This window comes from Ovis aries, chromosome 1 (genome assembly GCF_016772045.2).
Source record: "Ovis aries strain OAR_USU_Benz2616 breed Rambouillet chromosome 1, ARS-UI_Ramb_v3.0, whole genome shotgun sequence".
NCBI classification, from domain to species: Eukaryota; Metazoa; Chordata; class Mammalia; order Artiodactyla; family Bovidae; genus Ovis; species Ovis aries.
This window is the reverse complement of record NC_056054.1, coordinates 173,822,462-173,850,115: the sequence shown is the minus strand read 5'-3', so window position 1 is coordinate 173,850,115 and position 27,654 is coordinate 173,822,462. Positions and strand designations below refer to the sequence as shown.

General features: G+C 44.1%; 1 protein-coding gene across 9 annotated transcripts in view; it reads left to right on the top strand.

Annotated features, from left to right (window-relative positions):
• Positions 1 to 21,805: 21,805 nt before the first annotated feature.
• Positions 21,806 to 27,654, top strand: part of CD47 (CD47 molecule) — a 62,207-nt gene continuing 56,358 nt past the window's right edge. For 6 of the 9 annotated variants that reach the window (XM_060417303.1, XM_060417299.1, XM_060417293.1 and 3 more), the window contains exon 1: positions 21,806 to 21,842. In XM_060417303.1, the coding sequence (XP_060273286.1) occupies positions 21,833 to 21,842 (10 nt within the window). In that variant the 5' untranslated portion in view covers positions 21,806 to 21,832. Of the gene's footprint in view, positions 21,843 to 22,379; positions 22,535 to 27,654 lie in introns of those variants that run through there. The other 3 variants (XM_042230907.2, XM_027979826.3, XM_027979820.3) reach the window with 1 other exon arrangement.

Genomic DNA, 27,654 nt, shown 5'->3' with positions numbered 1-27,654 from the left:
AATGGACTATAAAGGATATGAAAGACCGCTGGATATACTGAAATTATTAGAGAAACCAACAGATATATAAAGGAAAGAAGAAACCAAAAGATATACAAGAGAGTGGAGAGGGTGGCTGGCTGGTGGGAGTAAGGACTGTTGAAGTAGTCCTTCAGTGTTACGTTAGGGGCAGAGGATGAAAGATTCTACTGCTGAGGTGATGTCAAGATAATTCATTTGCTAGAGCCATCCTGGGCTTTTTTCAGGCTCACTCTGTTTTTTGAACAATATTCCAATCTCCAACAAAACTGTTGTGAAGCTCTTGAGTTTGTCCTTATTTGTGTGTGAATCCTAAGCAATACTTCTCTGACCTTTCCACTTAACCAAAGAAAAGAAGAGCCTGTGTACTACTAGCAGCCTGGGATGAGTCTGTGCAGCTGATGACAAGTTCAGCATTTCTTTGGGGTCTCTTGTCATCTTTATCTTTAAAATTTCATGAGAAATTTGCATTCTCCTCCTTAATAGAACTGTACTGATTTTTACATAAATATGATGTTCAACCCATTAATTTAAATTAATATCTTAGGGAGAGATGCCACCTACTTTTTCAGTTGCTTCCCGTAACTCCTGGCCAGTAACTCTTATAATCCTTGGAAGTGTGGCGACCTCAGTTGGAGAAACATGGTTGCATGATTCACTAACGTTACCTGAGGTTATCTGAGTGACTGGTCCCTGAAGATTCTAATACACGCTTTCAGGGAGGTTTTTTTTTTTAATTGACAGTGAAAGTTTGCAATTTACTATTTAAGCTTTGTTGCTAAGAACATCAGTTTGCAACTGGATTTGGTTTGGTTTGATTTTTGCTTTATTTACTTATTTAATTGAAGTAATAGTTGATTTATAGTGGTTCAGGTACACAACAAAATGATTCAGTTATATATGTACTATATATATAACTATATATGTATATATTTATGCCATATGCTCAGTCATGTCCAGCTCTTTGCAACCCTGTGGACTGTAGACTGCCAGGCTTTTCTGTCCATGGAATTTTCCAGGCAAGCATACTCGAGTAGGTTGCCATTTCCTCCTTCAGGGGATCCTCCTGACCCAGGGATCAAACTTGCATCTCCCGTGTCTCCTGAATTGCAGGTGGAATCTTTACCCACTGAGCCATCAGGGAAACTACACACACACACACACACACACACACACACACACACGCACCCACACACACACCCCCCCACACACACACACGCATATTCTTTTCCAGATTCTTTTCTATTATAGGTTATTAGAAGATAATGAATCTAGTTCCCTGTGTTATAAAGTAGGTCCTTGTTGGTTACCTATTGATATTTTATATACAGTAGTGTGTTTCTGTTAATTAAATGCTTTAAGAGATATTAATATGAAAGTGTGTGTGTGTGTGTGTGTGTGTGTGTGTGTGTGGGTATGTGTTTGTGTATGCCCCAAAGCACGAGAACCTCTTCTGAATCACAAAAGCCAGGAAGACAGCATTGTAGATATTTTAAATACATGTTAATTTATAATAAAATTAACCACAGGCTACAGAGAAATGGAATTTAATGTTTAAATATAAAAATGTTTATTTGTAGAAATTTTTATACCTTCCTATATATTAAAATTACTATATTTTGTTTTTTTTCTTTAGTCTTTGTTGTTTTCCCCGGCTTTATTGCCCCCGCTAGGCCTGAAAAAGTCCATCTTCTTTCACATGAACCTTACTGAAGAAATAATAGGGGGAAGAAAGAGAGAGAAAGCTGTAGAATGAGCAATACAAAGAGACAAGGATAGGATTAGACCTAAAACTTGTTCAAGGTGTAGAGCTGCATATAGAGTACTTTTTCTATTACATTTTATTAAAAATTAATTATGTTAAAAATTATGTGCTTTATTTGGTAAAATATCATTGACAGTTATTTCATGTTATTTATTAAAACCCTTATAAGAATTAAAATTTTAAATTAAATATTGACTCCCAATAAACTAAACTTAATAAGTAAGCCTAATATTAATGGTGAAGGATTACAGGAGAAGAAGACATTCATTAAAAGTTTTATACATAAATAATATGCTCAAAGATTATGATTTTCCAACCCATTTTTCCCCCCATTTCTAGTGTTTACATTGGAGAAGGCAACGGCATCCCACTCCAGTACTCTTGCCTGGAAAATCCCATGAACAGAGGAGCCTGGTAGGCTGCAGTCCATGGGGTCACAAAGAGTCAGACACAACTGAGTGACTTCCCTTTCACTTTTCACTTTCATGCACTGGAGAAGGAAATGGCAACCCACTCCAGTGTTCTTGCCTGGAGAATCCCAGGGACGGGGGAGCCTGGTGGGCTGCCGTCTATGGGGTCGCACAGAGTCGGACACGACTGAAGCGACTGAGCAGCAGCAGCAGCAGTGTTTACATTCTCTAGAAACTGATGTGTTCTTCCCAGGCACTATTATGTCCAGTAACATTTACTGAGAACTGACGAGTGATTGTACTCAACAGTTTAGTTCAGAACCCCTTACTGGATAGTTATATCTACCTGACACAATAACACTAAGACTGGCCCTACCTGTAGGAGCCCACAACCTGGAAAGAGGGAGGGGTGTGGAAACACGTCATTGCAATGAAGCCTGGTACATGCTAGAGAAGAGTGTGTACAGGCATCGAGACAGGAGGCTCAGGAGAGTGTCCACAGATACAAGGGTCCCTGGGTAGAATTCTGACGTAATTCTGACTAGGCAGGACTTGGACAGCTGAATATCAGAGAAGAGGAGTCCAAGCACAAGTATGCATTGTACACAGGTGTGTGAAGCAGCATGGGGTGTTAAGGAGCAGCCATTGTTTAAGTGTGACTCCAGTGGTCATGTGTTGATGCGAGAGTTGGGCTGTGAAGAAAGGTGAACACTGAGGAATTGATGCTTTTGAACTGTGGTGTTGGAGAAGACTCTTGAGAGTCCCTTGAACTACAAGGGGATCCAACCAGTCCATCCTAAAGGAGATCAGTCCTGGGTGTTCATTGGAAGGAATGATGCTGAAGCTGAAACTCCAATACTTTGGCCACCTCGTGTGAACAGTTGACTCATTGGAAAAGACCCTGATGCTGGGAGGGATTGGGGGCAGGAGGAGATGGGGACGACAGAGGATGAGATGGCTGGATGGCATCACCGACTCGATGGACATGAGTTTGAGTGAACTCCAGGAGTTGGTGATGGACAGGGAGGCCTGGCGTGCTGCAGTTCACGGGGTCGCAAAGAGTTGGACATGATTGAGTGACTGAACGGAACTAAACTGGGAGAGGTTAGAGGAAGTGAATTACAGAGTGAAAAAGAAAGGAAATGGGATCCGGGCTAGATTGTCATTCCTTCTTTCTATGTGACCATAGGCATGTGACCTGATCTCTCTCTACAAGCTTCAATTTTCTCATTTATGAAATTTTTTTCATATAAAATCAAATAAGATAAAGCCATTTGGCAAGGACTGGTTCCAAGCTCTCAAAGTAGACCAGTTGTTCTTGGTGTTTGTGGAGATTGATACAACTGAACACAAAAAAGGGAACGCCAGGCCCATGACCTCACAGGGACCACCTCAACCTCACTGCCATGCCAATGTCTGTAAACTGGCAACAACACAAAGACAGGACTCTGGTGTGTGTGTGTGTTTGCATGTGTGTGTGTATGTTGACAGACAAAGACACAAACAGAAAGACAAACAGAGGTTGACCCTGGGAAGCAGGAATTATAATTCTACCTGTGTCTTCTACAGGCTTCCCTGGTGGTACAAACGGTAAAGAATCTGCCTGAAATGCAGGAGATCGGGTTCAATCCACGGCTCAGAAAGATCCACTGGAGAAGGAAATGGCAACCCACTCCACTATTCTTGCCTGGAGAATTCTTCTATGGACAGAGGAGCCTGGAAGGCTACAGTCCATGGGATCGTGAGGAATCTCTGACACCTCCCATATGATCGCAATACTTCATCCACTTTCATAATAAAATAAATATGTTGTACTGCCCCTTTTATTTTCATTGTCACAGCTGGCCTGGACAACCACGGAGCTTGTAGGAACTGCACATATTCCTCCTCCACTCCCTGTGTGACAGATGAACTCCTACAAAAGTGATGCCTATTAGAGTGAAATACAATATGCTTCTTTAAAGACCATTTGATTGAAGTATGATTGACATACAAAGAGCTCTACGTGGTTTGTGTACATCACTTTTTGAGTTGGAGATATGTATATATCCATGAAACCATCACCAAAATCTATGCCATAAATATCAAGATATTTATCATCTCTAAAATTTTTCTACTGCCTTCTCACTATTTTTAACTTTTTGTAATAGCATATAACAGCTACCATCTTAGAAAACTTTTAAGTATATAAGATAGTATCATAAACTATAAGCACTTTGCTTGTAGTAGTAGATCTCTAGGACTTATTTACCTTGTATAACTGAAACTTTGTCAGTTCAGTTCAGCTCAGTCGCTCAGTCTTGTCCAACTCTTTGCAACCCCATGGACACACCAGGCTTCCTGGTCCATCACCAACTCCTGGAGCTTTCTCAAACTCATGTCCATCGAGTTGATGATGCCATCCAACCATCTCATCCTCTGTCTTCCCCTTCTCCTCCTGCCTTCAATCTTTTCCAGCATCAGGGTCTTTTCTGATGAGTCGGTTCTTCACATCAGGTGGCCAAAGCATTGGAGCTTCAGCTTTAGCATCAGTCCTTCCAATGAATATTCAAGGTTGATTTCCTTTAGATTGACTGGTTGGATCTCCTTGAAGTCCAAGGGACTCTCTTTGTACCCTTAGACAAATAACTTCCCCATTTCTGCCTCCCCTTAGCCCCAGCAACCCCCATTCTACTCTCTGCTCTGTGAGTTTGACTATTTTAGATTCCTCATATAAATGGTATGCGTTGTCCTACTGTGTCTGGCTTATTTCACTTAGCATAACATCTTCCTGGTTCATCCATACTGTCACAAATGGCAGGATTCTCTTCTTTTTTGAGGCTGAAAAATGTTCCATTGTAGGTACATACCATATTTCCTTTACCTAGTCATCTGTTGATGGACATTTACATTGTATTTGCATTGCACCCATCCCTCGGCTATTGTAAATAACACTGCAATGAGCATGGGAGTGCAGATATCTCTTTGAGATCCTGATCTTAATTCCTTTGAGAATATATTCAGATGAGGGATTGCTGGATCATATAGTATTTTTTTCCTACTTTTTGAGGAACCTTCAAACTAATTTCCATAGTGGTTATGAAAATTCACATTTCTTTCAACAGTGTACAGAGTTCTTTTCCTCCATGATATACTCAATAAAAGTCCTCACATCAAAGTTCAACTGGACATCTTTCTAGTTTTTGATTGGGAAGACACTTGGAATTCATTTATCTGAAGGTCAGTTTCCCTAAACATTGCCCTCAAACCTGTATATCCTTCTCTGCTCCCAATGCTAGTCAATAATAGCACCATTATACACCCAGAGCTCATGCCAGCAGCATGGAAGTCATTCTTGATCCTTCCTGTCTTTTACTCCCCATGTTCAATCAGTCGTCAAGTCCCAGTAAATCTAACTTCAAATCATCAAACCTGTCTTCTTCGTTCCACTTCTGCTTTGGCTTCCTCAGTTCAGGTCCTTATTTTTGTTATGTTCTCACGGGACTTATTTGTGAAAGCCCTTCTCATGACTTCCTACATCCGACAGAGCCGTCACCCATAGTGGCAGAGATGTAACCTTACACAGCTCTGCTTAACGCCCTTTCAGGGCACTCTACTGTCTACAAAGTGAGGTCAAGACAGCGTGGCCATGGTCCCACCTGCTCTGACCCTGCCTCCCTCTTTATTTCCCACCTCACAACCCTCTATATTTTGTGCTCTGATTATACCAAGTTCCTGATTGTTTCCCAGAAAAACTCTTCCAAGACTTCATACCTTTGCACCTACGATTTTCTATACTTTGCCACTCAAAGTATGGACCATGGACCAGCAGCATCAACACCATCCAAGAGCTTATTACCGAATCAGAATCCATGTGTTAACAAAATCTCCAGGTGATTCTGTTCACGTTAAAATTTTAGAGTACTGCCTAGAATGCTTTTTCCACCTACTTTGCCCAAGTCACTGGTTCTCACCCTAGAGATGAAATGCCCCCATTTTATATATTTTTTAAAGGTATTCTGCTTTTTACTATCTTGCAACAAATGCTGTAGATAATGTATCTACACTCATAGTTTTTAAAAATCCAAAATAATACTTTAACTGTAATAGGAAAAAAATGCAAGTAGTATGGAATAAAATGGATGTTTCTGCACGTATATGCTTGGGCACAGCTACATTCAAAGACATAACAAATGTTTGCCTAGAACCACAGGGGACTGATGGGTACAAATGAACCGATTCACGTGTATTGTTTCAGAGACACAAATGCCAAGAGCAATGAGACAGTCAGTGGTATGATTTTTCAGGCTGGTGAATGACTCTTGGCAAAATTCCAAAAAGAACAGAACACAGTCTTTCTTTGACTCATAAGGGAGTTGTATTCCTGGAAATGCACTTTTTATTAAAACTGGGTAAAGCATACTTTGTGTTTACATGTGACATGAGTTGGATATTAGGCTCAGACAATTGTAACCAAATTTTCACCCAGACAAATGTCTGGTGGGACACTCAAATGTCCTGTTGGATGCAGGATGAGTCCTTGTGAGTAGGATCAAATCATGCATAGCAGAACATCTAGCATTTCTGGCCTTCATCCACTAAATGCCTCCTATCAGTGACCAATGGCAACACCCCCTAAGGTTCTCAAACTCTTGGAGGGAGCAATATCTGTTCTGCTGAGAACTTTTAGTCAACTTGACCAACTCTAGAGCTTCCTTCAAGCTTTGATCATTCTCACCATAGTCTCCTTCCCCAGCCCTGGTACTTCCTGGCTCTTTCCTTCCACAGCCCTTAGCTCTCTTGATGGTAGTGCTGGCCCAACCTCCTGTAGTGTGGGAGGGCATGTGTATAGGGCAGGAATGCCTATCAATCACCTTCATACTTGCCCAGGGAATCACACAATCTGAAATTGAATAAATGTTCAAAAACATTGCTGAATAAATGACTTTAAAAACAAAAAGCAAAAATAAAAAGGACAATAGAGCTCTAAGAGCATGTAGATTGAAGATTAGAGATATAGTCATCCATAACAACGAAGTGTTACCTAATATATCTACTTTATCCTGACACGATAAAAATAACACGCTTCTCAAAAAGGCAATTTGAAATTAATATCATGGTTTTTTTTTCACACTAATGTATTGAGCATAACACTTGGACCCTCAGGAAATTTACCACTAAAAAATACACTCCTTTATATAGTTCAAATAGTGTATAGAATAGGTCTTAAATATATTTTTACTTTTAGGGTGGGTTGTGGAGATGGTGGTAAAAAATTAAAATGAAAATACTTCTGACAGCTGTAATATTTAGGAATTACAACAAGGCATACATCTGCCTGGTTCACTGTCCCGGCACATGCCATGGCTCCTGGCATGTCCAGGCATGTAGTAAGTGCTTGTGGAATGAATTAATGCATGCATACATAAATGCATTAATTTGGTCTCTATTTCCATTTGCTCCAAGGCTTGGAATTTCTATTAAAATTACTAAGCTTTAAGGAAATAAAACGTATTAAGGAAAACAACAGAGAAGGGTTTTCCTTCCCATTCTGTAGTGAATGCAGCCTTTGAGGCACTGAGGACACCCGGTCAGGGAACGCTGTGACCTCTGGAACCCAGCACAAAGGTGGCCTTTTTTGTTTTCCTCCTGTTCATTGGTTTCAGAAGCTGGTGCCAGCTGAGTTTAGATGGTGCGAGCTTTACACTTGAATGAAATACTCCCTGCCCTCCGTTCTGGGAGCTCCACTCTGCTGCCTCCATCTGCTGCTCTGATAAATGCTCATATTTTAAATATATTACTATCAGCTCACTCTCAAAGTGGTTTGCCAGCTCCCCACACAGCAAACAACCCCACTGGCACCGAGCCACTTCTTGGGTGGAAAGAATTTGGGCAGACAGAGGATACATCTCCCAGGGAGAAGAGAAAAGAGGGAGGAAATTGCCTGCAGAAGCTAGTGGCGAAGACCACGTCTGTGTCCTGAGGGTCCCCAGGGGCCATCGGGATCAGCGCCCGGCTCCCTGGTGTCTATGCAGAGGGTGAGTGGGTCTGAAGTGTGGCCATTCTGAGAGCGGAGCCGAGGTGAAGTCGAAGAAGATGTTTTGCTTTTTCTCTGAAAACAAATTGAACATTCTTAGCCTGGTCGGCTGACAACCCTCCATTATGAGTAACCTCCAGGAAACTAAGATACACAGGAATCTGCCTCCAGCTCTCAAAGCCTCCTCAGCACGCACACCATTCATGCTACTCTTCCAAGTGCTCCTGCTAGTTTCAGCTGGCAGTTGCTCCCTTTCAGTGTGCCTGCCTTCCAGCAACTGATCTCTAGCTAGCATAATCACCAATTGCATTTGGGAAAGTGGAGTAATGCAGAGTGGAAGGTCTCTCTGCATAATTACCATAGAAGCCACTAGGGTAGCTGTTTATTCTATCACAGTTGTGGAATCATAGAATATGAGGACTGGATGGAGAGTTAGAGGGAACTGAAGGCCCAATTTCTTTATCCTAAAGGCATCTTGCATTTTCACTTCCCAAACTGACTTCTGATACCCTCCTCTCAGTCCTACACCAAACCTCCCCACTGGGTTTACTCCCCTTATTTCAGTAGTGGTAACTCTGTTTATTCAGTTGCTCAAGCAAAATGACTTAGAGTCATCTTTGGTTTCTCTCATCACTTTCCTTGGTTTCTCTCATCACTTTGATTGGTTTCTCTCACACCCCACATCTGGCCTGACAGCAAGTCCTGAGGGTACTAGCTTCAGAATGTAGCCAATATCTGATCTAACTTCACTGCTTCAACCTGGTCCAATCCACCTTCATCTCTCCTGTGCATTATTGCAACAACACAAGGATCAAGTCACTCCAGTAGTGTCCGACTCTGTGCGACCCCATAGACGGCAGCCCACCAGGCTCCCCCGTCCCTGGGATTCTCCAGGCAAGAACACTGGAGTGGGTTGCCATTTCCTTCTCCAATGCATGAAAGTGGAAAGTGAAAGTGAAGTCGTTCAGTCGTGTCTGACCCTCAGCAACCCCATGGACTGCAGCCTACCAGGCTCCTCCATCCATGGGATTTTCCAGGCAAGAGTACTGGAGTGGGGTGCCATTGCCTTCTCCACCCCTACCCCCCGCCCTTCCTCAAATAAGCCAGAGAGATTCCTGATGCAGGATTTTGCATTTTTTCACTCTCCCCTCTGCTGGAAATGATCTCCTCATGGACACCTGTGGGGTTTCCTTACTCCTCACTCAAGTGTCACCTCCAGTGAGCCGTCTCTGACCATCTTATTTAAAATGGTGATTCCTCCCCAGCCCCTCGCTGCTTTCTTCTTCTCCAGAGCTCCTGTCAGCATTTAACCTACCATGCTTCCCTTATGCATTTTGTCTGTTGTCTCTCCCCACACCGCATACCCCTTCTCACTAAAATGCAAGCTCTTTAAGGTCTCAGTTCCGTCCCATCTGCTGCTCTCATACACTCACAGTGGCTAGGCGTGTACTAGATATTCAATAAATATCTGTGAATAGCTAAATAAATCCCTGGAAATAGTGATGCTACAGCAAATGTGAAATGTACCAGTGTCTCAGCATTGTTTCTACAAACACACCTGCCTGAGAAAGAATCTCTAGGAGAAGATGGCTGAAATGACCTGTGGACTTGGGAGGCCACCTTATTTCCCATGCTCCTTTTTTCCATCTTGTTTCTTACCATGTAAATAATGTCCTCATGCTATTCCTTGAGCCTATGGCTATAGTTCCTGTAATATTTTCATTCTCATTCTGTCTTCCCTGGTGGCTCAGATAGTAAAGAATCTGCCTGCAATTCAGGAAACCAGAGTTTGATCCCTGGGTTGGGAAGATCCCCTAGAGAAGTGAATGGCAACCCACTCCAGTATTCTTACCTGGAAAATCCCATGGACAGAGGAGCCTGGCGGGCTATAGTCCATGGGGTCACCGAGTTGGACATGACTGAGAGGCTTTCACTTTCACTATAGTCTTTTCCACCTATTGTTATTAAAACATATCTCTCTGGCTTCTATTACCAAAAGACTCTGGCCTGTTCTTTTCTAAGCTGATAAACTCATTAAAGCCCAAATATTAATGAATAATAATGTTTCTACCACCTAGAAAATAATTTGCATTTAAACAGCTTTCAGTGCCTGAATCCCAAAACGCCAGTGATGTGGGAATTCCCAGCAAGCAAAAGGTCTGGGCCATCTGGGGTCGTCACAGAGAGGACTCTAGAGCAAAATCAAATCCCAGCCCATGGGCAGCTGTCCACTTACCTCTACAGGGTGAATCCAGCTGTGTATATCCCCATCAGAGTGTGTGTGTGTGTGTGTGTGTGTGTGTGTGACACACAGATAGGCAGGGCATCAATTAGATGCACTGAGAATATCTTAACTTGCATGGAAACGAGCCTGTCATTTGTGATATATACCCACACTTACACATATTACTATTGATTCCTTCCCTTCGTGCTTTGATAGCTTTTCATCTAGCTTACAGTTCCACTGGCACAAAGCCACTTCTTGGGAAGGGAAAAGAATCTGGATAAGCATAGACTCAACTCCCCAAAGAGGGGAAACGGGGAAAGGCGAGATGACTTTTAGAGCACAAATGACAAGCATGTTCAGTTGGCCTTCTGGGGCTGAATCTACCATGCTCCAAAACAGAGTGAGAGTTCTAAGAGTGGAAGGAGGAAGAGCATGAGAAACACAATCTTTTCACCAAAAAGTCACAAAAAATGGAATTCCTAGTTCACAAGATTTTGTGCTGTGCCAGGAAATCAGCAGTTTCTCTGGCATTCCAGTACTGCCAATAAAATTAAGAGAACCATCAAACAACTGGAGGGGAACATGAAAGCGAAAGTGAAGTCACTCAGTTGTGTCCGACTCGTTGTGACCCCATGGACTGTAGCCTTCCAGGCTCCTCTGTCCATGGGATTTTCCAGGGAATAGTACTGGAGTGGATTGCCATTTCCTTCTCCAGGAATCTTCCCGACCCAGGGATTGAACCCAGGTCTCCCACATTGTAGACAGACGCTTTACTGTCTGAGCCACCAGGGAACGTACCCATTAGCAAATCTAACTGATTCATCTGTCTAGAGCCTTTCTCTTGCCTCCAGAGGCATACCCCCTGGACAAAAATGTCACTTACCCCTTAGTGATAGAGAGGGTTAAGGCGCGCCCTGTACCTTAGTTTCCAGAACCTGCTCCAGGTGGTCTAGCCAGTGTAGTTGTTGAACATGAATACCTCATTTTCTTTTGAATTATGATAGAGTATGATTTTTTTTCTCTTCTACTTTACATGCTGCCCTGTGGTACCTCTGAATTTGTCATCTGATGTAAAGGGTACTGATGTGTCCTTCCTCCAGGGAATCCCCCCGTTTTATTCACTTCATTTTCTAGGCAAAGAAGCACAATTATGTAACCATATGGAAATTTTCTGCATTTTTATCAAAACGGCATCTTGTATGTGGAAACTCAGAAGAGATTAGCACAGATTTCAGGTCCTAAGTACCCTGATGGACACACAGGAAAGGCCATTGGTAAACTACAACAAAACCAGTTTCTAAATTCACTCAATCTAGCACTAAAGAGATCCTCAAGCTACTTGGAAGTATACATCTGTTTCTTTCGGAAAGGGGCAGAGTATGAGCTCCATCACCATGAGACATCAGAGAAAGCCTGCTCCCAAGGTGAGAGACACTTCTCTTGTGGCTGCGGTGCTTCTGTCTCCAGGGCACCACCGCAGCCCAGCTACACTTGTGACCTACTGCCTGGTGGCCGGGAGATAACCTGGGGCACTTTGCATTTGCTGTAGGCTACCTGCATTAGTGCAGGGGATTCTCCGCTGCACTACATGTGGGACTTCCCACCAAATCAAAGGGGACAGAGGAGCTGATGATGTTTTTACCAAGACGGATGACCTCCTAGGCAGGCCACCCGACTTCTGAGATCAAGCCCCAAGCTGGTGGCTCTCAGATTCTCACATGCACCAGCACCTCCTTGAAGACTCCCCAAAACACAGATTCCTAGGCCTCACACCAGAGTTTCTGGGGTAAGGTCCAAGAATTTGCATTTCAACCAGTTCCCAAGTGTGGCGGCAGCTGCTGATCCAGATACCAAGCTTGGAGAACTGTCCTTCTAAGCACAGTGTTTTGATAACTTTTACTTTTTCTCCTGCTATTGGGGTTCATGGAACCTGTGATTGGGGGAAAGCAATAGAAATTTCAGCTGCAGCAGCAGGGGGCATGTGGTGCCTTCAAGTCCAGGCTGCCATTCAAGACACACGGATAAGTGAGAGTGAAAGCACATGGAATTAGCCAACCTATCTCATGATCCCAAATATATACATCTGTCTTGTCTGGCAGTCTGATCCTAGTTTATCCACTTCACTTTTAAAGCTCATCTGATGATAGTTTGAGTCTCTGATCCATGCCCATAGCAGTTAGGCCAGTATTAGAGAAAAGCAGGTTGGCATACAAGTAGAACTCATGTAGCATCAATGAGCAAACTTCACGAGGCACGAGAGTCTTGAGTCATTTTGTGTCATGGTTGTGGTAGGGCTGGGAAGAGCGCACTGAGGGAGTCCTGGTTTTGGTGGAGAACAAAGGTTCCTCAGCAGACATTCCTAGCTGCTGCAGGTGGGGAACTCTTCTGAAACTGGAGGTGAGACTGTCAGCCTGAAATGTACACAGTTCCTCTGCAGCTAATTTCAAAGAACACCCATGCGCTCTAGCCTTCATTCTTTTTTTTTTTTTCTTTTCTTTCTAGAAAACTTGCTCCTCTAAGGATACAAAAGGCTGTCTTTAAAATCTTTCTCTTGGGACTTCCCTGGTGGCCTAGCAGTTAAGGATACACCTTGCAATACAGGGGATGTCATTTCAATCCCTGGTGGGAAACTAAGAACCCATGTGCTGCAGAGCAATTAAGTCTGTGACTACTGAACTCCAGAGCCTGCATGCTGCAACTAGAGAGTCCATGAGCTGGAATGAAGATTCTGTGTGCCATAACTAAGACACAATGCAGCCAAATACATAAATAAATAAAATATAAGATAAATAAATAAAATATAAGATAAATAAAACATAAATAAATAAAATATAAAATAAATAGATAAAATAAAACCTTTCTCTTTTTACACCTTGGCCCCCAAAGAGGAAGGATAAGCAGTAAAATGTTGCCAGTGGAGTTGGGACTAACAGGAACAGTGAGCCTGCAAAAGTCCTTTTGGGTAATGCCAGTATTCAAGGGTGTTCTTTATTAGGTAAGGTAGGGAATGGGGGAGCCGCATTAGCTGCTGGAAATATCTGTGAAAGGCTTGACGGTGTCATTAAACCCTTCAGATGTGATCCCTTCTGGAGAGATGACACATTTATTTCTATTCTTATTGTGCTTCCTTTGTAGATCAGCTGGGGCATCACTCTGCCGCATCTTCACTCCAGGACCCAGGCTGAGGGAGCAGCCACTGTCTGGAGGGCTGCTGATTGCCCTGGGGGAGGGGAAGAGAGAGTGGCAAATCCCATGCTCAGATCTGACACGCTTTACTGGCTCTAGTGAGTTGAACAGTGCCTGCATGCGTGCTCACTAGTTCAGTCCTGTCCGACTCTTTGGGATCCCATGGTATCCCCTCCCAATTCATGTCCCCTCCCGGTACCTCAGAATGTGCCCTTATTCGGAAGTAAGGCCTTTTCATATGTATTCAGTTAAGAATCTGGAGATGACATCATACTAAATTTAGGTTAGGCCCTGAATCTAACAATTGGTGTCCTCATAAGAAGAGAGGGCACAGACAGAGCGGAAGACCACGTGAGGATGGAGGCAGAGAGTGAAGTGTTGCCACCAATAGTGGCAGGGTCTACCAGAAGCTTTCCTGGTATCTCAGCTGGTAAAGAATCTGCCTGCAATGCAAGAGACCCTGGTTCGATTCCTGGGTCAGAAAGATCCACTGGAGAAAGGAAAGGCTACCCACTCCAGTATTCCGGCCTGGAGAATCCCACGGACTGTATAGTCCACGGGGTCATGAAGAGTCAGACACAACTGAGCGACTTTCACTTTCACCAGAAGCTAGGAAGAGGCAAGAGACGATTCTTCTCTAGAGCCATCAGAGGGAGCGTGGCTCTGCTGACACCTTGGCTTCAGATTTCTAGAATATATTTCTCTTGTTTTAAGTCCCCTATTAATGGTAATTTCTTAGGGCAGCCCTAGGAAACTAAGACTCTGGGCAAAGTCAGTCTCAGCCAGTTTCAGGGGAATGCAGAGGGATAGTCCTGCTGTGCTGAATATTCTCTCTCAGACCAACTCTCCACCCTTTCATACTATGCAGAGCCTAGAAAATGGAACTTCAGGAACTGCCTGTGCTGACCTCTCCCCCTGTGGATTCTGGCTGAGAACTGCCCATGGCAGGAATTTAGAGGATGGGAATGAGGACTTACTCTGACATCTTTTTCTCTGCCATGCTGGTAGTGGCTGTGTTCCCCTATCAAAGGCCACCAGCTCTTGCCCAGAAGCCCTCCTTCAGTTTCTCCTTTCTCTTTCTCATAATCACTTCCTCCTCTTGCACCTCCAGACCTAGGGACCTGGGAGCAATAGCTATTGCTGGTTAAGAGCCCCTCTTCTTTCCTTGTTGGTTTCTTTTAACCCCACCCACATCCTTGTAAACAGTCCTTTAACCAGTCTCTTCTAAATCATTCATTTGAGTGTGCCACCTGTTTTCTGCTGATGCCCAGTGGATACACTTCTCTGGGACCCAGGAGAAGAACCGAAAACTTGCTGGACACAATGGTGACTACTTCACTTAGTTGAGAAACGGCACTAGCAAAACAATAGTGGGGACCACAGGGACGGTAACAGATCATACAATTGCCTTGCTCCCACTGTTCCTTTTCCCTAGCAGAGGAAGGGGTGTGAGCTCTGAAGCAAGATTCAAGCTCCAATTCTACTATCTCTTACCCATGATATAAACCTCTCTGAGCCTCAGTTTCTACACATACCCAATGGGTATAATCATGCTTTCTTTATTGGACTGTGATGAGGATTGAGGGACATAAATAGGAAAGAGCTTGACTGTGGTAGGCAGAATAATGCCTCCCAAAGATTTCAGCCTCTAATCGCTGGGAGTCAGTGACTACGTTACTTTACATGGCGAAAGAGACTTTGTGGATGTGATTAAGGCTACAGACCTTAAAATAGGGAGCTTATCCTGGATTACCCAAGGGGCCCAATCTAATCACTTGAGCACTTAAAAGAAGAGGAAGGCAGAAGAGTTAGTCCTAGAAATGTGGCAGAAGGTGAGAAGGCAGAAAAAGTATGACAACAAAAGAAGGATTTTGGGTACTGTTGCTAGTTCTGACATGTTTTGAGACCATGTGCAACTATTCGCAATGACCCCAAAGAGGCCTAGGTGCTAAAGAGCCCCCTAGAAGGCAGCAGGCAAAGAAATATGGACATCAGTCCTATAGCTACTGAATTCTGCCAACCACGGGAGTGATGCTGGAAACGGATTCTCCTCTAGTGCCTCCAGGAGTGAAAGGAGCCCAGTCGACACCTTGATCTTGGCCTTGTGAGACCAGAAGCTGAGAAATCAGCTGAGCCACTGGACTTCTGACCTACAAAACTGTGAGATAATAAATGGGTGTTATTTTAAGTCCCTACATTAGTGGTAATTTGTTCCTGCAGCAATAGAATCTGCCTGCAATGCAAGAGGCTCAGAAGATGTGGGTTCAATCCCTGGGTTGATGAGATCCCCTGGAGGAGGAAATGGCAATCCACTCCAGTATTCTTGCCTGGAGAAACCCATGGATAGAGAAGCCCTGTGGGCTACTGTCCATGGGGTCGCAAAGAGTCAGACATAGCTGAGCAGGCCCGCATCACCCTCAATGATAGAAAATAACACACTAGCATGGAAACATCTGCTACCTAAGGTGACCCCCGATACATATGTTCCCTGCCCTCAAAGAGGAGAGGTAGGCAAGATACAAGGGGCCTTCCCAGGACCCCAAAAGTCATGTGCTCTTAAAGAAATAAGCCTGTGGCAATTTTGCAGCCTAATGTGCAGGCCGTCTTTTTCTAGCACTTTCCAGCTGTCATGAGGATGGGCCTCCTACAGGAGTAAGCTCCAGCAGCAGCAGCAGGAAGAGCAGGACACGTTGTGCTTCCTTGTGACCCAAGCAAGACAGGCCTGTGCACCTCTGACACCTGCAGGGAAATGCACACCAGAGCAGGTTGTCAGCTCTCTGGTAGGATATCTCTTACTGGAAACCTTTAGTCCTGCTACCATCCTCCTCCAGGGAGGCAGCTTCTATTTCCAGTATTCACCTCTAACTGAAACACAGGTGAGGAAGAAGACTGTTTCCTGCTGCTGGAGCCTTCCTTCTATCTCCCTCACCAAATCCATCTCCCCAGCCACACATGGGTATTTTTCAGCTGCCAAATGAAACAAACCCAGAGAACACGGACCCTCATTGCTACCCAGCTTTATTCAATGACTAGGACTCCTATGCTTTCCTGGTGGCTCAGTAGGTAAAGGATCTGCCTGCAAAATAGGAGACCTGGGTTTGATCCCCGGGTTGAGAAGATCCCCTAGAGAAGGAAATGGCAACCCACTCTAGTATTCTTGCCTGGAGGATCCCATGGACAGAGGAGCCTGGTGGGCTACAGTCCATAGGTCACAAGACCCATGGACTGTAGCAACTAAACCACCACCTGTGCTTTAATAACTGGGTCAAATTGAAGTAACATCCTAGGACGCTGGTAACATCCTAGGAAGTCAAATTGAAGTAACATCCTAGGATCCTGAGCTAGATGAGAGAGACAAGGGTTCCTCAGCATTCAATCACCAACACAGTGCGCAGAAGAGCAAGAGGATTAAGGACTTCCCACTGGGCTAGCTTAAGTCAAAATTGTAGACAGTTCACCAACTACAGTGCTTTCTCAAGGCTCCAAATCAGCGGTTGGGGATCCTTTTGAAACACTTTTCACTGCCCTTCTAGGAGACCCATCTCACTCTGCTGCTGCTGCTGCTAAGTCACTTCAGTTGTGTCCGACTCTGTGCGACCCGATAGACGGCAGCCCACCAGGCTCACCCGTCCCTGGGATTCTCCAGGCAAGAACACTGGAGTGGGTTGCCATCTCACTATAAGAAGATTGTAATCCTAAGAGCTGATACTGATTGTGTGATTGTTGTATACACAGCTCTATGTAACTATAAAAGTGTTAACTTTCTAAATTCTCAAGGCAACTTGAAGAGTTAATTTCTATTATTTTTATCAGTTTGTCATCTAACTTTTAAAATGAGGAAAGGAAAATAGAACTCAGAAAGATTATATAACTTGTCCAAGGTTGGCTGGTGGTACCTGGCTATAATTCAGGCTAATGTGTTTCAGTATGCTATGGGGTGTTTCTGTACGCACATGGCACACGTGATTGGTTTAACATACGCAGAGCCCTTAGAACTCAACCAGGTACTGTGCCAGACCCTGGAGATACAAATAGACCCAGAAACATTTCATTTTTTTCATTGATAACATGATAGAAGAGGACAGGTATATAGAAAGAAATATATATTGACACATTTTACTGTGTCATGAATACAACTGTTTCATACCACAATGTTTATTGAGGCATGAACAAAGTGTAATAGAAGAGGTCATTAGACCTTAAAAGTGGTAGAGAGAGTTAAGAGAAAAAGGAAAAATAAGGTTGAGAAAAGCTACGTAGAAGAGGTAAAATTTGATCTTAGTCTTGAAGGATGAGTTGGAATTCTTTGGCTTGAAGAGAGAGGGGAAAAAATGTGGGGGACGACACATGAGGCAGAGGGAACAGCATGACTGAAGTACAGAAGCTTGAAAATAGAATAGTCCCAGCAAGGAAAAGTCCATTGTTACAAGTGTAAAATGCTTGACCGGGGCATGAAAATTAGCTAGGATCACATTGGCCAGAACTGTTAAAAATACAAGAATCTTCATTACAAATAGCACCTCCCTCAAATTATATTCAGAAACACTAAGAGAGATAATACTCATCATGTACTGCAACTAACTTGATGACTGATAAGCCCCAAAATGGAACTTAATGGTGATAAAAGTCTCTTATGTACCAGAAAACCATCAGGGTTAGCTCATTAGTGCAGTTCATGGAGCATCCCCTTTTGATGGATACTTTGCCAGACAATCATAGCAAATAGAGTTCCTGGCCTTGAGAGGTTGTTGATCATTCTTTCATTCATCATCTTAATGACCGATTTTTGATTACCTCTTGTGTGCCAGGCAATGGGGGCTAGCAGAGAACAAGACTCATGTGGCCTCTCCCCTCATTGGGCTTAGGAAGGAGTTACTATTGAACAGGAAGAAAGCAACACAAACAGGTATGTTTTAACATAACAAAGTAACTGATATGTACCAAACAACGGAAAATACAGAGAAGGGGCCCTGAACTTACAGTGGGGGAATCCTGGGCTTTGGTCTACTGTGGGATCATTCGATGTAGGTTCACTTACATCAAAAGGTGTATCTGGCCCTCCACAAAGCGTAGGCCTTGCACAGTTAGGCAGGTACAGTTCTGAGCTAACTCTCCAGAGTATCAAGGATCATGCATGGCACACCAACATGGGAAGAAAAAAAGGTTCCAGTTGAATGAAAAATTGTGGTAAGGACACAACTGTATCAACATAAATTTTTAGATAATACCCTAACAATATGGGCCACGTGGTAGGATGTAGATACAGTTTGGGGAGAAAGATAGAAGTAGGTGTGCTGTTGAGACAGAACCGGAAAGAAAGGGGAGCTGATCATGACTTGAGAAGGGACGCTTGTGAACATTTTCGCCGGCCTTGGAGTCAGACTAACCACCATCCCCTCCCTGAGCAAAGTTCACCTTCCTTATCTGTAAGGGTAATGATGATGGGAAAGGGTAGCAATTGTTTGGGCTTGTGAGTTTATTTATCTACAAAGGGGAAACTATAACATCTTTGATGTTACAGAGTGAAAAGAGAAAGTAGGAAAAAGAGGGCAAATGAGTTAGACACAAAGGACCATAGACAATGTGCTCATCATCCCTCTTTCCCTTTGCTTCTTTGTCACTGAAATGAAGATCCTAAAACCTGTTCCAAGGTTGTTGTGAAGATTTAGGTAATATACCTAATGTGTATTACCTCTGTTCAAAATATTCTATGCATTATTCTTTTGCTTTCTATCCAAGAAAACTCCTTACGTAAAGATAAGATGAGCTCAAAACCCACCCCCGCCCCACAAAATGCTTGCAAATGTTAAAAGGGAAACCACAAAAATGAGGTGCTTAGATACTTGAGAAAGGAGCCCAAGTTATCTCAAAGAGAAAATCATCAAACCTAGGTAGGTTGCTTTGGATCGTCTCTCCCAGAACAGGCCTCCTCATGCCCCACCATCAAAACATATCCTGGTCAGATTCCCAAGGCAGAGGTGGTCACCCAGGTGGCCTCTCATTCACCTGGCTTAAGCTATTCCATTTTCTTCACAAACTACCTTAAGCACATGATGTCAGCAGTTCCCACAATAAAACAGAGCATCACTGATCTCCACCTCTGAAGGTTAGGGACAGTCCTCCCCAGTCATTCTTCAGCTTTAGGGGGGTTGGTGGATCTCAGGGACAGCTGACAGCCTTATTTAGCCAACCAGCTGCTCTGTGATACACAATGTCCCGAATGCTCAAAGTCTGATGGATGATTCTTTTGTATCCACAGAAGCAGCAGTTGGAGGAGAATCCATCAGTCCCTTTGGTAGCCTCAGGGTGTCAAAGCTGTCATTCAAATCATTACCATCATAATTATTAACCATTGTTTTAGTAAGATATCTGCCAGGCAATTGTTTTTTCTTTCTTTCATTCTTTTTTTAATCATTAAAAAACAATCAAATTTCACTGGAGCAATGCTTGCCTCAAGTCACATCTACACATTTATTAAAACCCCTTCTGTTTGCCTAGTTCAACAGGAAGTCTTGGAGAAGGGAATACTTAATATTCCCTCTCTGATTGTAAAAAATGGATAATGCTGTGGGGAAGAGATTTACACCCACACACACACACAAACAATCAAAGGGAAAGTTATGCAGTATATATAATACAATGCCACAGAAGGTCAGAGAGTGGTAATTTTATTTCCTGGATTTTATTACTAAGGGGATGCAATGAAAGAGACACCATGGGTAGAGGATTTGGAGGACTGGAATATTGTGGTGGGAAGATTTTTTGTTTTCCACCAGATGAGTGAAAAACAACCAAGGGAGCAGTGGATATTGAGAAATGGAATACTTCCAACCATGTTGGTACAATCATCAGCGATTGCACCCATCCAGTGTGAGCAGGTGAGCCCTAAGGGAACTTAGGTAGAAGAATACCTGCTATCTAGCAGCCAGCATAATAGCCAAACTCTGTTATGAGCCCTGGGGAAAGAAAGCTCAAGAGTGAAAACACAGGATGCTGGCCAGGTAGCTGAGATACCTATAAAAGGAATGATTTCAATGAGCCCAGACTCTTGCATCTTCCCATACACAGTTGTTACGGTTTCGTCACTAAGTTGTGTCTGACTCTTTGCTACCTAACCCCACGGACTGCAGCCCAGCAGGTTCTTCTGTCCATGGGAATTTCCCAGGCAAGGATACTGGGAACCAGTTGCCATTTCCTTCTCCAGGGGATCCTCCCCACCCACTGATTAAAACCACAGATTGCACCCCCGTTTCCTGCACTGGTAGGAAAATTGTTTACCTCTGAACCACCAGGGAAGTCCCTTCCATACATAGAAAAGTACTAAATTCCTTAACTTGGGATATCTGGGTTTCTTTAATTAACAATAACCTTCTCATGTTCAGATTACCTGCCCTTTGTTGCAAAGCTTCTATGTAACCTGGCTCCTCCCCCCTTACCTTTTTGGAGCAGTTCTCTCAGGGTTATTTGAGAGGTTCCCTCCCTGGCTTACCTTCTAAAAATTCTGCTGAATAAAACCTAATGCTCAACATTTAGATTGCATGTAATTTTTAAGTTGATAATATGCATGCCAATACAGCAGTCACGAAGCATGACTTTTCAGCAAGCATTTTCATCATTTAGGGTAAATGTTAAAGGGAGTTCTAAAAGGGAATTTGCTTCTGTATAAATGATGTGGTCTGTGTGATTCAGAGAGCTAATCAAAGAACTTGTCCACACTGTGGCTTGGAGACATACTTTGAACCCATTTTTTAAGCAAGGTAAACTCAAACAGCATAGAAGAGGGACCACTGCGAGGGAACTAACCAGGCCCAATGACTTTGCAGGAAGGGGCATCGTGGATACTTCTGCTAACCGTTGCGACCACCCCTGATGGTTGCTAGGGTTTCAGCATCAGGACTTAGAAACTGAACAACAACAAAGTGTTCACCACCACGAATGGAATTTGAGTAATCCCTTTCAAAGGTTGAAAACACAACAGAACTAGGCGAGAAAAAGAACGGAGGATCTGAGAGCGGCCGGGAAAACCAAAGCAGACGGGACGCGGTGAACCCCGGAGGGCCCGGCAGCCCAGTGGAAGTTCCCAGAGGACACGCGACCGCCTGCGACCTGTCCTAGGCGTGGTCCCTCCGGGCTCGCTGCCGGCGGGGGAAGCGTTGAGATGCCCCCACGCGGTGTGCGCTCCCACTGCAGGCGGCCGAGCTCCGGGGGAAATGGAGAGGGGTGAGAAGTGTGGAGCCGCGGAGGTCCCATCGCGCGGGAGGACGTTGGATGGAGGGAGAGGCGAGCCACTGTGGGGTCCAGAGGGAAGTGGGCTCCGAGGGAGCGCCACGGAGCAGCGCCTGGGGAGGGGGTTCCTGAAGCGTGAGGCTGGGCGTGAACGCAGGAGAGGACCAGTGGAGATAAGACGGGGGTCCCCAGGGAGGTAAAAGGGAACAGCAGACAGGGACAGGTGCAGTGAGGTCCCCGGTGAGCGGGAGAACACACACTCAGCCTCCAGCGGGTAGCGGGGGCGGTGTGCGGACATTGACGTGAGAGGAGGCGGCCAGGGGCCGCGGGGCGTGACCGGGAAGCCCCGCGCGCGCCACCGCCAGGGAGCAGGCGGGAGCGGGAACTGGAAGCTGCGAGTCTGGAGGGCGCGGCGTCAACAGCCACCGAGGCGGGGCTGAGGGGAGGCCGAGTGCGCGTGCGCGGCCCGCGCGGGCGTCGGAAGGGGGGGCTTCGGGAGCGCGCGCGCGCGCGCGGCCAGGCAGCCTGGGCAGCGGGTCCTGCCTGTGACAGAAGGTGGCGGCGGGTCCTCTCTGTGTCTGCTGCGGCGCCTGCTCTAGACGCCTGCGGCGGCTGCGGCGACCCAGCGGCGGGCGCGGAGATGTGGCCCCTGGTAGTGGTTCTGCTGCTGGCCTCGGTGCGCTGCGGTGAGTGGTGACTAGCTCTTGGTTCTACAGCTTGTGTCTCGGCGCCCCCGCGGGTGTGTGGGCTGCGCCCGGCTGGCCCGGCGGCTCCCTGGAGAGGGTGGCCGGGGCGCGGGACGAGCGGGCCCTTGCACGGGTGCAAGGCCCCGGGTGCAGACGCGGGAGGGCCCAGCGGGTGATCGGCACCCCCTTCCTTTCTTCCTTTCCTTCCTCTTCCTCTTCCCCCTGGGTGAGAGCGGGGCACATCTTCCCCTGTTTGCCACCACCGAGGAAGACTCCAACCGTGCACCTCGCGCAAAAATTAGCTCTGGAGAGAAGGGGCGCGATCGGAGGCGAGGGGTTGGCAGCTGTTAGGGTATCCCTCTTTCGTACCCCTGTCCCTCCCCGTGCTTTAAACGTTTTGGGGGTTGAAGGAAGGAGAGTAGGAGGGCCCCAGCCTCTTGTGATGCAAGTACGCATTTTGGCAAAGTCTGCTAGAAGGGGTTTCCTCCTTTTGCCCTACCACACGAACATAGGAGTTAAGAGGACGTAAAGGACACAAATAAGTTTCATTTACAACCCAGCGTTTAATCAGAAGATTCTCTGGCTGTTTTTTTTTTTTTCTTTCTTTCTTTTTTTTAACCCTAGAAATATAGCTTACTGGGTGGAAACTACCCCCACGCCCCACCACCATCAGCCACTTCAATACAGTCTAAATTGCGCGTTCAAGTTTTCCTACGTTATTTAGGGGAACCGTTTTAAAAGCAATCCAGATTTCGCTTTAAGTATGAAGATAGTAACCTCTAGTCAAAACACATTTGCGGTAGAGTGGGATTTGGTGTCTTTCAACGCCAAAGGCGTTTTGGCCCCCCAAGCTTTTGGAATCCATTTCGCTTTTTTAGAACGTGTGCTTCGCCTGTAAAAACTGAGGAAGGAATAGGAATTTTCGAGGCTCTATAGTGCCTGTCACACTTCACATCTATACATTCTGTTGTGAACTTTTTGTAAAATTCAGAATTGAGTTAGAGTAGTAGTATCAAGCAGTTGTTACATTTAATTCTGGAATGCTAGATTAATTAGATTTTAAATGGGTTATTAGCCTCACTCTACCATTTGTGAAGGCTTGTGACTTCAAGCTGTTTACAAAATGCCCTTATGTCCCGACTTAGCTCCTTTCCCCCTCTGTGAAATCTCCTGGGATTTTGGAGCTCTTAATAATCAATCTCTGTTATCTAAAGGGTTGATACTAGGTAGGGTAGTGTTTTCTGTTATCATCCTTAACATCTCGTTGCCCGTTACCGTCATAGCTCAGATAAATACTGCTTTCAGAAACCTGTTGTATGATCGGAAAGCCTTACACTGAACCCGGTTATGAATTTGTAATAAAATATTACTAAATCAGACCGGTGGTCTCAAAGCTAGTTTGAAGCATAAAAAAATGTGAATCATGCACTGTTTTAAAAACAAGGGTCCTATTTTCAAGTAGATTAGAAAGAACTGCTGGAATGGTACTTTTGAGGATAGAAATGGTTAGGCCTCCTTTAGTAATAGGTATGATCACGTATGATTAGCATTTATTTACATACAATATTAATATGCTTAAGTCCCTACAGAGTCTTAGAATTCAGAATTCATGGTCTTTTATTGTACTTAGTTAATAATGACCTTAAAAAAAGGCCAAAACAGAGATATTATACATTTGAGTTGTTAAGTGTTGAATATAAAACAGGAAGGGATAGTGTTTGTCATAAGCTATAATGTATTTTTGTACATGTGTGTTTAATATGTAGTTTTAAAAGAGCATGTAGGAAGAAATGTTGTTTCAGAACACAAGTAGTTGTAAACCCAAGTATCTGCAAGGCTGACTTTAGATTCTCGAATGAGTAAGGAAGTCATGGATTTGTACGTTTATTTGTACTCAGGTTTGATTTTGCTTTCAGTTTCATTTATAAATGATTAGTGGTCAAAGGCTATTTCCTGGTAACCTCTACAGATTCAGTTGATCTTCATAGTAAAGAAAGTTATCCAAAATGCCCATTCCTTTTAATTACAGGCAAAATACAGTTTTCTGTATTGATTTACAAGATGCAGAATGAATTATTACTATTCTCCTTTCCTCCTCCCTCCTCCATATGTCCAATTATACGTTGTTTGAAAGTACATCATCAGTTTCAGTGATATTCACTAACTGGTAAATAAAAGGTTACTCAGATAATGACACTGATTAAGAACTGTCTTTTCAGTAATTGAATGATTTTTCTTTATTTAAAGTGAGTTTTTAGAATCACGGGTACACGTGATTTTAAAGCATTTTTATTGTCTAAGTCTAGTAGTAATTTAGCTGGCTTAAACAAAAATGTTTTCTTTTCTCCTAACAGATATATTATTTTGAACCACAATTTGCCATTTTAAGGAAGTAAACGCCTCTTTAAATGTACTTATTTCCGGGGCCGCCCAGCAGTCTAGAGGCAGGGTGCTAAACCATTGCCCTAAATGCCTACTATTAGGACACTTTCTCATGCTGTCATCTGTATTTTGGCAGATGTTTTATGTTTGCCACTGAGTTGTTGATGAAGATTTGAAAGGCCAGGTTCTAAAGTAGAGAAATAGGTGGTTTCCCCCAAATTGATAAACATTGTAAATCCAAAATGCATTATTAAAACTGTTTGCATTCCTTAATATTAAGTCAACTCTAGCTAGAATAGGCGTCATTTTTTTTAATACATTCATCTTCTTTTAGAGACATAGTTTTCATGTAACCATTTTACCCCTCTTTTAGCTTATTTTGCTGTCATACCTTTTTATACAAGATAAAAATTTCTGTAGTTTTGTATCTTGTAGCTCAGCCTAATATAATGCACTCTTGGGCTGTGATAAAGCAAATTTCACTCTGTGTACTAGTGCTGATATTTCTTCTATGATAAAAGAACAAGAATGATAGTGTAGGATCAGTTTTGCTAAACACATTGTAGTACTAAAGTGAAAAAAGGTATAGAGCACTCAGGAAATTTGATTGTGGTATACCTAGACTAAGACAGTAGAATCTGGATTTTCATTCTCTGTGGTTACATGGAGTTGAAACAGGAATTAGAAGCTGCTCTGAATATTTTATTCCATCTCCATGGTGTGTGTGCTCAGTTGCTCATTTGTGTCCTACTTTTTGCGACCCTATGGACTGTCGTCTACCAGGCTCCTCCATCCATGGGATTTTTCAGGCAGGAATACTGGAGTGGATTGCTATTTCCTCCTCCAGGGTATTTTCTGGACCCAGGGATTGAACCCTCATCTCCTGTGTCTTCTGCATTGCAGGCTGATTACTTAACACTGAGCCATCAGAATCTGGTCAATCCCAGGGTTTGAGATTTAAATTAGGATTTAAATTAAGTGCATATTTGAACTAAATGGCTCAAATGGTAAAGAATCTGCCTGCAATGTGGGAGACCTGGGTTCAGTCGCTGGTTTGGGAAGATCCCTTGGAGAAGGGAAGGGCAGTCCACTCCGGTATTCTTGCCTGGAGAATTACATGGACAGAGGGGCCTGGTGGGCTACAGTCCATGGGATTGCAAAAAGTCAGACACGACTGAGCGACTAACACACACACACACATACACACACACACACACACACACACACACACACACACACACACAAGGGATTGGGTAAGTGCAGGGTCTGTCAACATTGCTTATTCTATTTCAAGTAAGTATGAACCCATGCTATGCTTTAAGCTTTTTGCAAGGCCTTCTGGGGCATACAGACAAATTTCAGACTGTGTGCCTCTTAATAACTTAAAGTGTAGTTTATAAAGAGAAGGGATTTTTTGTTTTTATACCTCAGTAGTACTTAATATATTTTAAGTGCTTGAAAAGGCTATAATTGTGGATGTTACTGCCTTTAAACTGCCCTGGGCCTTATAACTCTAAGTTGACTACTTCTGTTCTTATAGGGACCATTTAAAACCCCAGTGGGAGATCAGTTTGAGTCAGAACTAAACACCTGTGAACACCTGCCTTTTTACCAGCCTTTTTTGGTCTCTGTTGAGGAGAGATCTGACTAAATCCTCGCTTTGACCCTAATTTTAACCTCATTCAGTTTGAGACTGCAGTTCTTCATACCAGAACCCAAGCCTGATGGCAGAAATTAAATGGATTCATTTCTAGCAGGTATCTTGACTCATGGGCTTTGCTTCATTTACCTTAGTGACTGCTGGGGCTTCTTATCCCATTCCTGATCATCCATCCTGAACAAATAATTAACTTCCTACTCTGCTGCAGAAAATAGTGATGTGTGGTGTGGACTCTTTCAACTTCCTACCCACCATTACTAAACTTGTCTATAATATCTTAGGCAACATTCATTTCATTCTCCTCCTTCACCCAGTGTCAGAAGTGTTCCTATTCACCTTTCCAAGGAAAGACCCCCCTGTCTACAGGTCTTTCACTTCCACCATCTTGGAGACCTGCCTAATCACCTTAATCCTTCAGTCTTGTACCTTAGATCTTTCCCTCTTCATTGATTCCTTCATCTTAGTTTGAAGACATGCTCAAGTTTGACTCCATATTAAAAACAAGCAAGAAGAGCGGTTCCACGCTCTTTCCATTGTTGCCTTCTTTCTCTGCTCTCTTGTGTGTGTTACTGACTCAGTTGTGTCCGACTCTGCAACCCCACGGACAATAGCCCACCAGGCTCCTCTGTCCATGGGATGCTCCAGGCAAGAATCCTGGAGTGGGTTGCCATTCCCTTCTCCAGGGGATCTTCCTGATCTAGGGATTGAACCTGGGTCTCCCACATTGCAGGCAGATTCTTTACCATCTGAGCCAGCAAGGAGGCCCACAAAAGTGAAAGTGAAAGTCGTTCATTCCTGTCCGACTCTGCGACTCCATGGACTAAACAGTCCATGGAATTCTCCAGGCCAGAATACTGGAGTGGGTAGCCTTTCCCTTCTCCAGGGCATCTTCCCAACCCTGGTCTCCTGCATTGCAGGCAGATTCTTTACCAGCTGAGCCACGAAGGAAGCCTGCTTTCTTATTCTGCCAAATTTATTCATAGAGAATCACTGCCTCCTCTTTCTCCCCTCCCCTTCACTTCCCAAATGCAGTCTGACTCCAGTCCCCTCATCTGCTGACATCGCTGCAGATAAAGAA